At 47.2% G+C, this 15466-nt stretch overlaps 1 protein-coding gene and 1 pseudogene across 1 annotated transcript; one reads left to right on the top strand and one right to left on the bottom strand.

Annotated features, from left to right (window-relative positions):
* Window positions 1–1726, bottom strand: LOC147644282 (uncharacterized). The gene is made up of 4 exons (XM_086829383.1): window positions 1231–1726; window positions 562–831; window positions 314–467; window positions 1–235 (listed from the first exon to the last, which is right to left on the bottom strand). The coding sequence occupies exons 1-4, from the start codon at window positions 1724–1726 to the stop codon at window positions 1–3; spliced, it is 1155 nt and encodes a 384-aa protein (XP_086685509.1).
* Window positions 1727–6731: 5005 nt separating this feature from the next.
* LOC147644281 (uncharacterized) lies at window positions 6732–13687 on the top strand (annotated as a pseudogene).
* Window positions 13688–15466: the final 1779 nt, after the last annotated feature.

The following is a 15466-nucleotide window of genomic DNA, read 5'->3' as shown; positions in this document are numbered from 1 at the left end:
TTAAATCTGCTGCTTCTGCTCCCGACATGCTCCCCCCGCTGGATGCGGCACGCTGCCAGATGAGGTGGTTTCCAGGGGTAGAACAGCTATTTTGCCAACAGCCCTTTTTATTAGGCCGGTGGCTGTCCAAATGACAGCGACACGGGCCACACCGTCAGCTCCATGGATGATGCTCTCCACTCTGCCAAGGCGCCATTGAAGCGGAGGGATGTTGTCCTCCTTGAGCACCACAATGCTATGCGGTAGGATGTTGGGCCTTGATGCACGCTATTTCCAACGCTCTTGTAAAAGCGAGAGGTAGCTGGTACTCCACTTCCGCCAGATGATTTGCTGAATTTGGCAAACTCGTTGCCAGCGGCTGAGCCGATCGATGCTGAAGTGCGTGATGTCGGGCTCCTCGATTGTGGCGAAAGAAGACTCAATGAAAAAGTGACCAGGTGTAAGGACATCCAAATCGTTAGGGTTTTCTGAAATTGGACAGAGCGGTCGAGAGTTAAGCATCGCTGAAATTTCATAGACTAAAGTGCGAAGCTCATTGAATGCGAGAATAGTGTTGCCAACGACCCGATGAAAGGGCCGCCGAAATGAGGCAAACGAGGGGAATAAATTGCCATTTGATCCCGATGGAAACGAAGGCCTGCTGAAGATCGCTGTTTTGAGGGTCGGCGAGAAACAGTTGCCTCAGTTCCAGCAGCTCGTTTTTGGCTCCAACGAAGTTTGTAGCGTTATCGGACCATATTGTGCCAGGCTTTCCCCTTAGGCTTATGAAGCGCTTGAGGGCAGCGATGAATGAAGCCGCAGACAAATCCTCCACCAGCTCCAAATGGCAGGCTTTAGTGGCGAAGCAAACAAATATTGCGATATAACATTTGACGGGTGGCCGGTTTCTGAGTTCAGACTTGGAGTAGAAAGGACCACAGAAATCGATTCCCACTGTGACAAATGGTCGACTTGGCTGCACGCGGTTGGATGGCAAGGGGGCCATGATGTGCTCAGCTAATTTGGGCTTTAATCGAAAGCAGCGAATGCATTTGTTGATAGTGGCGGCGACTATTTTTCGACCACCAATTGGCCAAAACCTTTGCCGTAAAGCCGCCAATAAGCTCTGCGGACCTGAGTGAAGAAATTTCAAATGATAGTGAGCTATGATTGCTGACGTGACTGGATGATCCTTGGGAAGCAAAATTGGGTGTTTTGCATCATAATCCAATAATGAATTCTGCAGCCGACCGCCAACTCGAATAAGTCCCGATTCATCGCAGATTGGATGCAGCGAGTACAGCTTGCATTTTGAGGAAATCTGCCTTTCGGATTGCAGGGCCTTATACTCCTCAGCAAAGTTGATGAGCTGGATTCCCTTGATGAGCAGATGCGTGCCTCCCTTGATGTCGTCTACTGTAAGAGGTCCTCGCCGTCGTGGCTCATCCTTGGCTTTTAGTATTAGGAATCGATTTATGTAGCCAAAGACTCGCTGCAGCTTTCCAAAACAATTTTGAAACTTGCAGCCATACGAAATATCCTGGTTTTGCGTCAGCACCAGCGCGAGGCGGCGGCGTTCAGGCACATCTACTAGAGTAGGCGTATGAGGCGGCCAGCAAGCTTCGTCTGTCCGCAGGAATGGTGGGCCCTCACGCCACAGCGTCGAATCCAAAAGTTCAAGCGGAGTACATCCTCTGGATAATATGTCAGCCGGGTTGTAGTGGGTCGATATATGATGCCAAGCCATATCCTTGGTCCTTTCTTGAATCTGCGCGATTCTGTTGGAAACGAAAATGTTAAAGTCTGATGGGGCCTGGCGAATCCAATTGTTGAGTCAGACCAACAATGATATGTGCAAGGCTGAGAAATGGCATTAGCGATGTTGTAGAAGAGTTCGGATAGCAATAGAGCTGCGCATAATTCAAGCTTGGGTATGGTGTGTGTTTTAAGCGGCGAGACTCTAGACTTGGAGCAAAGCAAATGTGATGAGTAGGTGCCCCCTGCTTCGGAGCGCACATAAATACAGGCACCATATGCCGCCAAGCTTGCATCAGAAAATCCATGAATTTCCAAAGATGAGTCAGATTGCATGATGAAGCGAGGAAATTTTAAATGGCTGACTGCCGAGATTTTCGAGGAGTGTTCCAACCATAAGGAATGCATAGTGTTCGCGCCACAAGGGCGCTTAATTTCGAGCAGCAGTGTGGGAGCACGAGCTTTCGCTCTCGCTGCTCCCGGCCGTCGCTCGCTCCCTCTCGTCTTGTAGCCGAAGGCGACTCCACCGGTCCCAGCAGCCCTTGAGCGGGGCTTTAGATTTAATTGGAAACGAAGTGCCTAATAAAACATATCAAAGTGAAGCCAACTACGCTCTTTTTTCTGTGGAAAAAACATAAAGTGAAACAACAACAACAACATCAAAAATGAACTCCTGCCATCGACCACGAGGAATTACTGGCTGACGACGGCAATAGAGTTTTGGACACCATCCGCCCACTCCATTTCATGGTCCTTCGATCGCCGGATCTATCCTGATCGCACCAGTGCCACATCGCTGATTTTTTTCCAAAGATAAGTACGACTCGCCTTCCAAAGTCCATTCGTCCGTGGTCGCCATATTCCTTTTCCGACGGCGTTTTTTTCTTTCCATCCGATTCCGACCAAAGTGAAAAGTGCCAAATAAATATATATATATATATGTATATACATCCAAGTGCATCCGATTCCGACCAAAGTGAAAAGTGCCAAATAAATATATATATATATATGTATATACATCCAAGTGCATACCTACATATGTACATATGCCCAGCCACAGTGAATTTTCTTCTTTTCTAAGTGCTTAAGCGCTTGCCAATATCGGCCCCCTCCTTCGTCTCACTGTGATCCGCTGTTCCAAGCATATGTATATATATGTACATATATATATATATATATATACTAGCTGTAACCTGCCACGTTTCTCTGTGGCATATTGTGGTTAATGATGGCAAAAGCATCTTCCTGGCATAAGGTGAAGAAGGCAGTCAGAGTTGTCGTAGGCGGATTCAGGACTCTTTCTTGCACATTTAGTTCTGTGAAATAGACACGTTGACCATTCTTAAAATTGACTGCCAAGTGAACTACAGCTGGATAGCGTTCATGAATTGGGAACGAAAAAATTCGCCATGCAGCCTCGTTGCTGCTTATGTATCTTCCAGCCTGGTATTGAGAGATTTCATCGACAACTCTTACTGCATTGCTGTCACCATTTTCTGCCTGAACACCAAAAACTGCCATATCGCTGCCTTTATTCACGTACTTGCAGTTATATTTAATCGATTTCACGGAATTGCAATATTATACGTTGATGTGCGCTTTGTATGATTTTGACAATAGTGATGAGTATGGAACCACCCAAAGATTGTCTACCTCAATATCATCAATTCTCATGTTTAAAGTTGCCGAAGTCCCTCTATCTTCAGTTGACCGTCTCCTATACAGAGGATATCCATCGTCCCCTGTTACGGTCTTGGCTGTAAATGCTCGAGGATATCGCTTGGAACACTTCCCGTCTACCATTCATGGTGAACATGGGTTGAGGGTACCACAAGGGCCATGGATCATGTTCTTGATGACAACTTCATGCAAATCCGTATCAACCTCGGCCCGTGGAATCTCAGCGCATATAACATCGTCGATTTCGTCTGGAGTAATTTTATCATACAGCCAAATCAGTATGTGCGCATGCGGCAATCCTCTCTTCTGCCATTCTACTGAATACATCCAGCACCGCACAGATCCAAAAACTCCATGTTTCACAATGAAATCCATCAGTGACTTGAGCTTTTGTCTGAAAACACGGGCTGTGATGTCATGCCTATCAATATACGATTGTCCAGGAAATAACAGCTGCACTATCTCGTCCCAAGCTGGATTGCATGTGAAGGTGATAAATAAGTCTGGACGGCCGTAGCAACGAACATATGCCATGGCATCTTGAGCATATTCATGCATGTGGCGTGGACTACCTATGTATGAGGATTGCAAAATCGTGAGCTTTCCAACGTTGGTTGTATTACGGTCATTCATCACAGCATCCCGCAAATGGATATATTCCTCGGACCGAAGTTTCTTCTGATTCAATCGGAGGAACAGCAAACGTTCTGTTTAAATTTTTGCATACATATCGACAATGTACTGATGGAACAACTGACGACATTTCAATATATGATTGCAATCGGTCCTCCGAACCATTAACCTGTATGAGTAAAAGTTCATCGCGCAGCCGCGTCTGTCGGATGGAGGCCCGTTCTTCGTCAGTCATATTCGTAATCTTACGTCTTTTTGCTTCTGTATTGCGAATACGACGACCCAATCTCGACTTCTTTGGTGGCATGACTTCGTTTCTTACTGAACCTGAACAAAAAAATAAAATTTGTATCTCCAATTTCTTCTTTTAATATGTTTTGAATGTTTGACAGGAAATGCTTTGATTCAGCTGGCTGCCTGTAGAGGGCGCAGCAGTAGGGGCACGGAGAAACGCGAAAAAAAGTGATATATTCCCAAATGCAGATAAGCTATCAACATTAAAAGTAGACAATAACCGAGCTGGAACCTCAACGCATGTTCTCTAAAAATTTGGCTTAAACGGTTCAGAACTTTTCAAGTTTCTTCTTTTAATATGTTTTGAATGTTTGACAGGAAATGCTTTGATTCAGCTGGCTGCCTGTAGAGGGCGCAGCAGTAGGGGCACGGAGAAACGCGAAAAAAAGTGATATATTCGCAAATGCAGATAAGCTATCAACATCAGAAGTAGACAATAACCGAGCTGGAACCTCAACGCATGTTGTGTAAAAATTTGGCTTAAACGGTTCATAACTTTTTAAGTTTCTTCTTTCAATCTGTTTTGAATGTTTGGCAGGAAATGCTTTGATTCAGCTGGCTGCCTGTAGAGGGCGCAGCAGTAGGGGCACGGAGAATCGCGAAAAAATTGATATATTCACAACCGCAGATAAGCTATCAACATCGAAACCGAACTGGAACCTCAACGCATGTTGTGTAAAAATTTGGGCTTAAACGGTTTAGAACTTTTCAAGTCTATGAAGGATGTAGACACGAACAGCATCTATATATGTATATAGATTATTTAATCCAGAGGCCTATTCACACACATAAGTACCAGTGTCCGTCATTAAACTGCACTTAATTTTTTTAATATACAATACGAATATATATATATATATACACACACACACACACACATGCACAAGAAATAACCCTATTTTTAATATACAATACGAAAAATATATATATATACACACACACAAAAACACAATTGCACAAACATTATTAAAAAATAATAATAATACATATGTACATACATATATATTGGGCAAGCTTCGCGCTATTCTGCGCTGAGCATCGATATCCAAGCTATTACATACATACATATGTATATATACACGCCCGCATAAGGGCATATCAAGTGATTATTTGTCATTTCTGTTTCGTCTCCTCTTTGTGCCTAGAGTGTGTACAAGCACCTGCACTTATAAAGTCCACAGCCGAACAGTGCCGACGAGATAAAATCCGCCACTTACAATTTTTAAAGAAATAAATTTCGTGAACCAAGGATTTAAAAAAAAGAATTATCCAAGTTTTATTTTACTTTGCTTAATTGCTGCATAACGAGCTACACACGCGTTAGCTATATTTTAGCTGGGTTTTCCAGCTAGTTTGGCGATTTATTTTTGATTTTTTTGTTTATTTTTTTTTTTTGTTTATTTTTTTTTTTTGTTTATTTTTTTTTTTTCTTCTGTCTCGCTTCGTGCTCACATCCCTTCTGCGATCATTCGTCGTATTCCGGAAGTTTAAATCGAGGCTGTCGGCTGGAAGCAATTGTCAAGTACCGTTCAATAGGCTAATTCCATTAGCTTGGCGAGAAAAGTTATTTTTTTAAATTGTGTTGCGGTCTCTGTTCCTAGTTGGGGTTGTTGCGCTATTGTAGCCGATTCCCACCCTTTTTTAGCCGAGTGACTGCTACTATTTTTTTTAATTTATTTAAAAAAAAATAAAAGAGCAATCCTTCACTCATTTGGCTATTTTTTTTTTTTTTTTTGGTTTTCTAGCTAATTGCCTTTTTTGTATAAAAAGGAAAGCTAACGTTTTTTTGTTTGATTGTTGTTTTTATGTAGCGCATTTGACCAAGCTAGAGGGATATTTTTTTTTTGTTATCTGCTTAAGCTAACACTGGCAGCCGCATTTCAGCTATTTTTTAGCTAATTTATTTGTTTTTACTATTTGTACCAGTTAGGGCGGAGTTTCAATTTTTTTTTTTTTTTTTGCGAATTGAGATTTAGACTGGGTTGTTCATCCTAGTCCAGGCCTTGTCGCAGTGTTTTATTTTGTATTCTGGTTGAGCGGTGCGTCAGTCAGGCGGTGTCGGTCTCGTCAGGCCCTAATTGAGCATGCCCATAGAGAGAAAGTCGAAACCGACATCTGCGCCAGGAAAGAAGTCCAAAGCCACCCCATCCACTCCAGTACCGCCTCGCGTTAGGCCAACACCCAAGTCAGTCAGTCCGAAAGGAAGAACCGAATTGTGGGGATCTCCAGGAAGGGAGCTTCCGTCGCCAAGTTCAAAGACCACTCCCCGGATTGTAATCTCCCATCCATTGGCGAAAGCATCCAGCGAATCGTCGCTTGCAGTTAAGCCTGAGATCCCCTCCACTTCCGGGAGTGAATTCCTAAGGGTGACACGCGCGGTCAGCAAAAAGATGATATCCTCCGACCAGCCAACGGCAGCAACCGAAGCTTTGCACAAGTTTATTGCGGTCAGCGATCGCGTAAGCCTCTTTGAGGCAAAGATCAACACTCCTGGTCAAGCGACACCGTCCTCGCATACACTACAAGTACGCCTCCAACAGGTGTGAGCCTTATGGGAAAAAGTCGAAAAGGAATATGAGACCTGCTCCGACTTAATTGCCCTAGAAGGATCCCTCAGCACAATGCCGCTGCTGCAATCGAAATATGATTATTGCTACTCGGTATATGAGGCATGTGCAGCACAAATTGGTGAGACCCTAGAAAGGGTGACGCCTCCTACCGTTCCAGCTCCCTCTCAACCCCAACTTTCGTCCGGTTGTCGTCTACCTCCGTGTGATACGGAAGTTTTCGACGGGGACTACCTCCGATGGCCCACTTTCAGGGACCTGTTCACGGCAGTTTATGTTAATAACCCCAAGCTGACCCCGGTCGAGAAGCTGTTTCATCTTATCACGAAGACTAGTGGCGAAGCAAAGACCATTGTCGCAAATTCCCCGCTGACAAATGACGGCTTCGCTTCAGCGTGGGAGGCTCTTCAAGACCGGTTCCAGAACAAGCGACTCCTAGTCAACAGTCAACTCAAGCTCCTTTTCAACTTGAGTTCCATTTCTCAAGAGTTGGGACATGCTCTAAAGGAGCTCCAGTCCACGATTCAAGGGTGTTTAACAGTGCTAGCACACTCCCAAATCTCCACAGAGAACTGGGATTGTCTACTGGTTTTCCTGTGCTCAAGCAAATTGCCAAATGCCACCCTGTCCTTATGGGAACAGTCCCTCACTTCAAAATACGATATACCAGCTTGGGAGGAAATGAATACTTTCCTGAGTGAGAGGTATCGGACATTAGAGGCCATCGACGATATGAAACCAACGCAGACATTTCCGAAAAGGCTTCAATCCTTCGAGACAAAGGTCAGCACCAAACAGAGAGGGTGTGACTTATGCTCCAAGGAGAATCATCCGGTAAGATTGTGCCCGCGCTTTCTTCAAATGTCCGTCGATGCGCGTTCCGGTACATCAAAAAGAAGCAGCTCTGTCTGAATTGTTTCGCGAGAGGCCATCAGTTTCGTGATTGCTCAAGCACTTACAGTTGCTTCACATGCAAGGGGAAGCATCATACGCTGCTGCATCGCGGCCCCCCAAGTTCCGACCATGCGAGTTCCACCTAGCCCTCTGCGCCCTCAAGACCCTCCAGCAGCAATGCATCTGCGAGCACATCAACGGTGCAAAATAATTTCGCCCCCGGCACTACCGCCGTTCTACTGGGCACGGCGATTATCGACGTGTGCCACTTGGGGACTATTTACCGAGCACGAGCCATAATCGACTCGGGATCAGAGGCGACGTTCATTTCCGAACGTCTCTTCAAGATTATTAAGTTGCCATTCCGCAACATCCAGATGCAAGTCTAGCCTATATATGAATTATCGGGCAAATTGCCGTCGCATCTAATTTCAAAAAATTCCTTGAAGAACCTTCCCGATCTTCAATGGGCGGACCCCCGGTTCTTTGAAAGTGCCCAGATCGACATCCTAATCGGGGCCGATATTCTACCGTCGGTGATGACGGGTGGCACGCGAAGAGATATATGCGGCTCACTTCTAGGCCAAGAGACCATCTTTGGGTGGGTGCTAACGGGGCCGATCTCCAGTGTGCAGGCCAGCCGAGTCGCATCCTTCACGACTCAGGTTCGCCATGATCATAATGATGTATTGGACACCCTTCTCAGCAAGTTCTGGGAGGTGGAGGATCTTCCAATGAAGATGGTAGCAGAGTCGGAGTCTTATTGTGAGACTAATTTTATTCGAACTACGAAAATAGACGCAAGCGGGAGGTACGTGGTCACGCTCCCATTCTGCGACCCTGAAAACTCCGGATTCAATCTGGGATATTCAAGGTGAATTGCGTTGCCTCAGTTTCTTCAAAACGAGAATCGTTTAAAATGAGACTTTTCCCTAAAAGAGCAATATAACAGCGCGATTCAGGAATATCTGGATCTGGGTCATATGAAGGAAGTTTCACCGACTTATAGTTCTCCTACCTATTACCTTCCACATCATGCAGTACTCAAGCCCGAGAGCACCTCGACAAAGCTTCGCGTTGTATTTAACGCCTCCAGTCCGTCTACAAATGAAAACAGCTTAAATGATATTCTTCATGCTGGCCCAGTCCTGCAATCCGATTTGACTATCCAGATTTTGAAGTGGCGGTACTTTCAATACGTATTAAGTGCAGACATCACAAAAATGTACCGTCAAATCTGGGTCGATCCGAAGCATACGCCCTTTCAAAGAATTCTGTTCCGAAATAAGGAAGGGGATATCCGAGACTTCGAGTTGCAAACGGTTACCTTCGCCATTCGAGTGCTAAAAAAACTGGCAGAGGATGTCCAAGGGCCATTTCCAAAAGCCAGCCGGATTATAAATCAAAATATGTACGTCGATGACGTTTTGGCAAGAGCAAACTCCCGAAATGAAGCCCAACCCTCAATCCAAGAGTTGCAAGAGGCTCTTAACTCCGCGGGTTTCCCGTTAAGGAAGTGGACTGCCAACCACAGGTCCATTTTGGAGAATATTCCAGTCGAGCACCTCCTTCATAGCGAGTTCCTCGAGCTCGATGCCGAAAGTGCAGGGTGAAAAGTTTCAAAAAGTATTTAAAAGAGCTCCACAAACGCAAGAAGTGGCAATTTCCAACCACGAATCTCCAAATGGACGATATGGTAGTCTTCAAGGATGATAGTCTGCCACCGAAAAATTGGCGGCTCGGGAGAATCGTTCCGGTTGGTCCGGGCGCTGACGGCCGAGTTCGAGTGGTGGAGATCCGTACGGCGCGCGGCACAATAAAACGGACCGTCCACAAGGTTACCCGTCTCCCTGGGGAGAGTAAAGTCCCATATGTGTCCAAACGCATGACCGACTTCAATTAAAGTTTTTTTTTTCGTTTCCCCGCAGAACAACTCGACATCATGGTGCCGTGTCCTCGAACCGCCGAAACTTTGGACAGCAGACGTTCACGAGGTATTAACTCCTACCGCTGCCGAGTCTGCCGGGAAATCCATCCTGTTCGGAAGTGCAAAAGGTTCCTGAAACTGAGCGCTGGAAAGCGCCTTCGAGCAGTACTGATAAACAAGTACTGCTCGATTGATTTTGAGGTTCGATCCCAGCCTCAAGATCAGAAGTCCTACACGGACTCTGAGCGACGCCACCCGGGCGAAGTTTGATGACATCCGCCTCGCTGATCCCTTGTACCATCGTCCAGCGACAATCTCCTTCGTGTTGGGGTCTGACTTGTATCCAAAGCTGATCCAAAGCAGTGTGGGAGCACGAGCTTTCGCTCTCGCTGCTCCCGGTCGTCGCTCGCTCCCTCTCGTCTCGTAGCCGAAGGCGACTCCACGGTCCCAGCAGCCCTTGAGCGGGGCTTTAGTTTTAGTATCAAACGAAGTGCCTAATAAAAACTACCACAAAGTGAAAGCGAAGCCCAACTACGTTCTTTTATTTCTGGAAGAACATCACGTGGAACAACAACAACAACAACACTGAATCAACCATACCAACGACCATTAGGAATTATTGGGCTGACGACGGCTTATATTTTTTTGGGAAACCATCCGCCCACTCCTGTTCACACCTGTTCATCGGTCGGGACAATGTTAAGTTGCGGCATAAGTTATAAGAAACAATGTTTATACATAACAAAATGTTATGTTTTAACCTTTCAGTTGCAGTATCAATTACGAGGTCAAGCGCATTCTGTATATTCTTCTGACATGAGGAAGTGCAGTGGGGTAATGGACTCAGTTCAGTATATTAAGTCACCGTAACCCACATTACTTCTTACACACCATTTCTGTCAAACAATTTTTAGCTATAAATACCGTTAAGTTTCGTTAATAAAATCACCAAGTGGTCCCACTGCAAACAGAATCTTTACTCATTCACCAGAGGCTATCGCTGTGTCTTCAGATCCTCAACCCACACAATCAGTTCAAGTATAATTTGCGACAGCAAAAGGCAATAGTTTATGCACTATCAACCAGGCATCAAAGCCTTCTTACATTATGTGCTTTATTTTGTCCATTGCCGCAATTAAAGTATTGGACTCCACATTCGGGCATAGAAAACTAAATTCAATATAAAGAAATATTAATAATAACTATAATAATTTCTTGGACGTTGATGCACTAAGGTCAGTACATTCAAGTGGCCCGTATGACACCAGGCACGTGCCTGTTTGGGTTAGGTGTTAGTAGGCGCGATGGAAAATATAGGACAGAATACGAGGAAAATTGACTACCGGCGTGCTGCCAGATTGTTAGCTTGCATGCTTACTAAGTGTGTTAGTATTAAAGATTTTAATTTGGGAAGGGTATCTACGTTAGAGATTATTGTGTACAAATCATTATAATTTGCACATTGCACTCTAAAAGGTTCATGCAGTTCAAAGGAGGTTTTACAGTGGCGCAAGAATAATGGGATATAGGATCTAGTGGTTCTACATGGTACATGGAAATTAAGCTGACTCAACAAGTCAGCACTTTCAACATCACCATTGATTGATTTTGAAGTGGCGGTAAAAAAATGTACCGTCAAATCTGGGTCGATCCGAAGCATACGCCCTTTCAAAGAATTCTGTTCCAAAATAAGGAAGGGGATATCCGAGACTTCGAGTTGCAAACGGTTACCTTCGGGGTCAACTGCGCGCCCTTCCTCGCCATTCGAGTGGTAAAAAAGCTGGCAGAGGATGTCCAAGGGCTATTTCCAAAATCCAGCCGGATTCTAAATCAAAACATGTACGTCGATGACTTCTTGGCAGGAGCAAATTCCCTAAATGAAGCCCAAATCTCAATCCAAGAGTTGCAAGAGGCTCTTAACTCCGAGGGTTTCCCATTAAGGAAGTGGACTGCCAACCACAGGTCTATTTTGGAGAATATTCCAGTCGAGCACATCCTTCATAGCGAGTTCCTTGACATCGATGCCGAAACTACGGCCAAGACCCTCGTTATTCGTTTGAAGGCAAGGTCCGACGAATTTTATTTCGTCCCTCCAGAAATAGCACTGGAAACGTCCTACACCAAGCGCGAGGTGTTATCCCAAATTGCGAGGTTGTTTGATCCGGCCGGATGGCTAGCTCCGTTCATAGTGCGCTCCAAGATTTTCATGCAAGAAATTTGGCTGCAAGATGTGGGCTGGGACGATACGCTTCTAGCGAAATGAGTCAGAGATGGCGATCGTTCCTCCTGGAATATTCCGACCTCAGCCAGATGCGGGTTCCAAGATGGGTCCGGTACCAGCCCGATATAAAGGTTGAGTACCATGGCTTCTGCGATGCGTCCCAAAAGGCTATTGGAGCGGCTATTTACGTGCGCGTCGAGTTTGGGCACGAAACCTTCGCACACCTCCTTACAGCCAAGACACGAGTCGCTCCAGGAGAAACCGTGTCCCTTCCCAGGCTAGAGCTTTGCGGTGCCGTTCTGTTGACCGACATGGTGGCAACGATTCTTCCACATATGCCGACTGCCAGCTCCGACGTACGCTGCTGGACCGATTCCACGATCGTGCTGGCCTGGTTACGAAAGCCTGCTTGCAACTGGACCACGTTTGTGGCCAACAGAGTTGCCAAGATAACCCAGGCAATACCAGTCGACTGCTGGGCACATGTTCGATCCGAACAGAACTCCGCCGATTTAGCTAGTCGAGGCGTGTCCCTTCACGACCTAGCGGACAGTCAACTGTGGTGGCATGGACCTGAGTGGCTGCAAGGGCCACAAGAGCTATGGCCAGTGCAGAGCGATGTGCATCCGAACACAGAGCTAGAGCAGCGGGCGGTCAGGGTGCATTTTAGTAAGGCCCCCTCTGACGAGTTTCTGGAACGTTTCTCGAAGCTGGACAAAGCGTTGCGAGTCCTGGCGTATGTTCTACGATTCTTCAAGCGCTGCCGCAAGGGCTCAATTTCGCCCACTTCACGACTCACTAGTGAAGAAATTCGAGAGGCAGAACGAGCGCTGATCTCCATTGCGCAGCGTAGAGCATACGGCCAAGAGTACAAGTGTTTGCGAGAGAAACGGCCCCTTCAAGTGGCATCTTCAATTGTGAACTTATATCCGTTCATTGACCGACACGGTCTTCTAAGGGCATGTGGGCGCGTCACGGCGTCAAAAGCCCTGCAGAACGATGAGCGACATCTGATCCTTCTGCCATACAACTGTAGGCTGGCCCGCCTTCTCATTCAGTTGACTGACCAGATTACGCTCCACGGCGGCAGTCAATTGATTGTGCGCCTGATCCGATCAAAGTATTGGATTCCGAAGATCAAGAATCTTGTAAAGGCTGTGGTGAATCTGTGTAAAGTGTGCACAATATATAAGAAAAGACTTCAAACACAGCTGATGGGCGACCTTCCGAGAGACCGAGTCTCCTTCTCCAGGCCCTTTACCTACACGGACATTGATTATGCTGGCCCTTTCGAAATCAAAAATTATACTGGGAGACCATGTCTCGTTACCAAGGGACACGTGTGTGTATTCGTGTGTTTCTCTACTAAAGCTATCCATTTGGAACCCGCATCCGATCTTACAACCGAGAAGTTCCTGGCAGCCTTTGCTCGTTTCGTAGCTAGGCGCGGTTGTCCTCAGCGGGTCCACTCGGACAATGGCAAGACCTTTGTGGGGCAGCAGCTTTGTTATCAAGGGACTTCCTACAGCTCGTCCAAGAGTCCGTAAATGCAGCATACGGTCCTCAAGGACTAGTATGGCGTTTTATACCACCAGGGGCTCCACACATGGGGGGTCTGTGGGAAGCCGGAGTGAAAAGTTTCAAAGCCCTTTTCTACAAATCCACGGCTACCCGCAAGTACACATTCGAGGAGCTAGCGACGATTCTTGCGAAGATCGAAGCTTGCCTCAATTCTAGACCCCTCTCCCCCATGCCCGAAGATCCATCCGATTTGCTGGCCCTCACACCAGGCCATTTCCTAATTGGAGGGCCGTTGCTTTCCACGGCTGAGCCCGAGATAAAAGGCGAAGCAAAATCGATACTGAATCGATGGCAACATTTGAAGGCCCAACACCAGCAGTTTAGTGCACGATGGAAAGAGGAGTATTTAAAAGAGCTCCACAAACGCAACAAGTGGCAATTTCCGACCACGATTCTCAAAATAGACGATATGGTAGTCGTCAAGGATGACAATCTGCCACCGAACGAGTGGCCGAGTTCGAGTGGTGGAGATCCATACGGCGCGTGGCACAATAAAACGGCCCGTCCACAAGGTCATCCGCCTCCCTAGGGAGAGTAAAGTTTCCTACGTGTCCAACGAGGAAAATATTTCCGTTTCCAACCACATGACCGACTCCCATTAAAGTTTTTCTTTTTCGTTTCCCCGCAGAACAACTCGAGATCATGGTGCCGCGTCCTCGAACCGCTGAAACCCTGGACAGAAGAATTTCACGAGGTATGAACTCCTACCGCTGCCGAGTCTGCCGGGGAATCCATCCTCTTCGGAAGTGCAAGAGGTTTCTAAAACTGAGCACTGAAAAGCGCCTTCGAGCAGTGCTTATCAACAAGTACTGCTCGAACTGCCTCGCCCACCAACATTCAGAAGGAACGTGTCGCAGCACAGATGGCTGCAAAAAGTGTGGCGAGAGCCACCATACCATGCTGCATCTGCACGAAAACCCGCTGTGTTCATCGCCACCAGCACCTCCTTCGAAACGCACGGCTGCTCCGCGTCGAGCGAGAGAGCCGCGGCCGTCCGTGATGACCGTCTCCAGGTCTCCGTCGCCAGCCATCGAGGCAACCCGTCCTGCGGCCTCCACTCCATCCTCGTCGGTGGCAGCGTTGCTGCACCAGAAGGTCGTCCATGTGATCCCGACGGCCTGCGTCGTGCTTGATACCGGGAAGACGACCTTCGAGATGGGGGCCATGATTGACCCGTGCATGGCGGTCAGCTCTATTGACCGGTCGCTGGCGGCGGCGTATAGGCTATCGACAGTGGAAGCAGGAGAGGACGAGGTCTGCTCGGCGACCATCCGGTCCTGGACCGGCAGTTTCAGCCTCGAGGTGATTTTGAGGTTCGATCCCAGCCTCAAGTTCAGAACTCCTACACGGACTCAGAGCGACGCCACCCGAGCGAAGTTTGATGACATCCGTCTCGCTGATCCCTTGTTCCATCGCCCAACGACAATCTCCCTCGTGTTGGGATCTGACTTGTATCAAAAGCTGATCCAACCGGGGTTCCTGAAATTGGACGAGGGGTTGCCCGTCGCCCAGAGAACCGTGTTCGGATGGACCATCTCCGGAGCATGCCGAGAGGCCTAACGCGGCCTTGCGTGCGCAAGGGGGGGGGGGGGAGAATGTTCGCGCCACAAGGGCGCTTAATTTCGAGCAGCAGTGTGGGAGCACGAGCTTTCGCTCTCGCTGCTCCCGGCCGTCGCTCGCTCCCTCTCGTCTTGTAGCCGAAGGCGACTCCACCGGTCCCAGCAGCCCTTGAATGGGGCTTTAGGTTTAATTGGAAACAAAGTGCCTAATAAAACATATCAAAGTGAAGCCAACTACGCTCTTTTTTCTGTGGAAAAAACATAAAGTGAAACAACAACAACAACAACATCAAAATTGAACCCCTCCCATCGACCACGAGGAATTACTGGCTGACGACGGCAATAGAGTTTTCGACACCATCCGCCCACTCCATTT

Source organism: Drosophila serrata, unplaced genomic scaffold (assembly GCF_035046125.1).
Source record: "Drosophila serrata isolate PLE 108 unplaced genomic scaffold, ASM3504612v1 contig_202, whole genome shotgun sequence".
Classification (NCBI taxonomy): domain Eukaryota; kingdom Metazoa; phylum Arthropoda; class Insecta; order Diptera; family Drosophilidae; genus Drosophila; species Drosophila serrata.
This window is presented reverse-complemented; position numbering and strand designations above follow the sequence as displayed.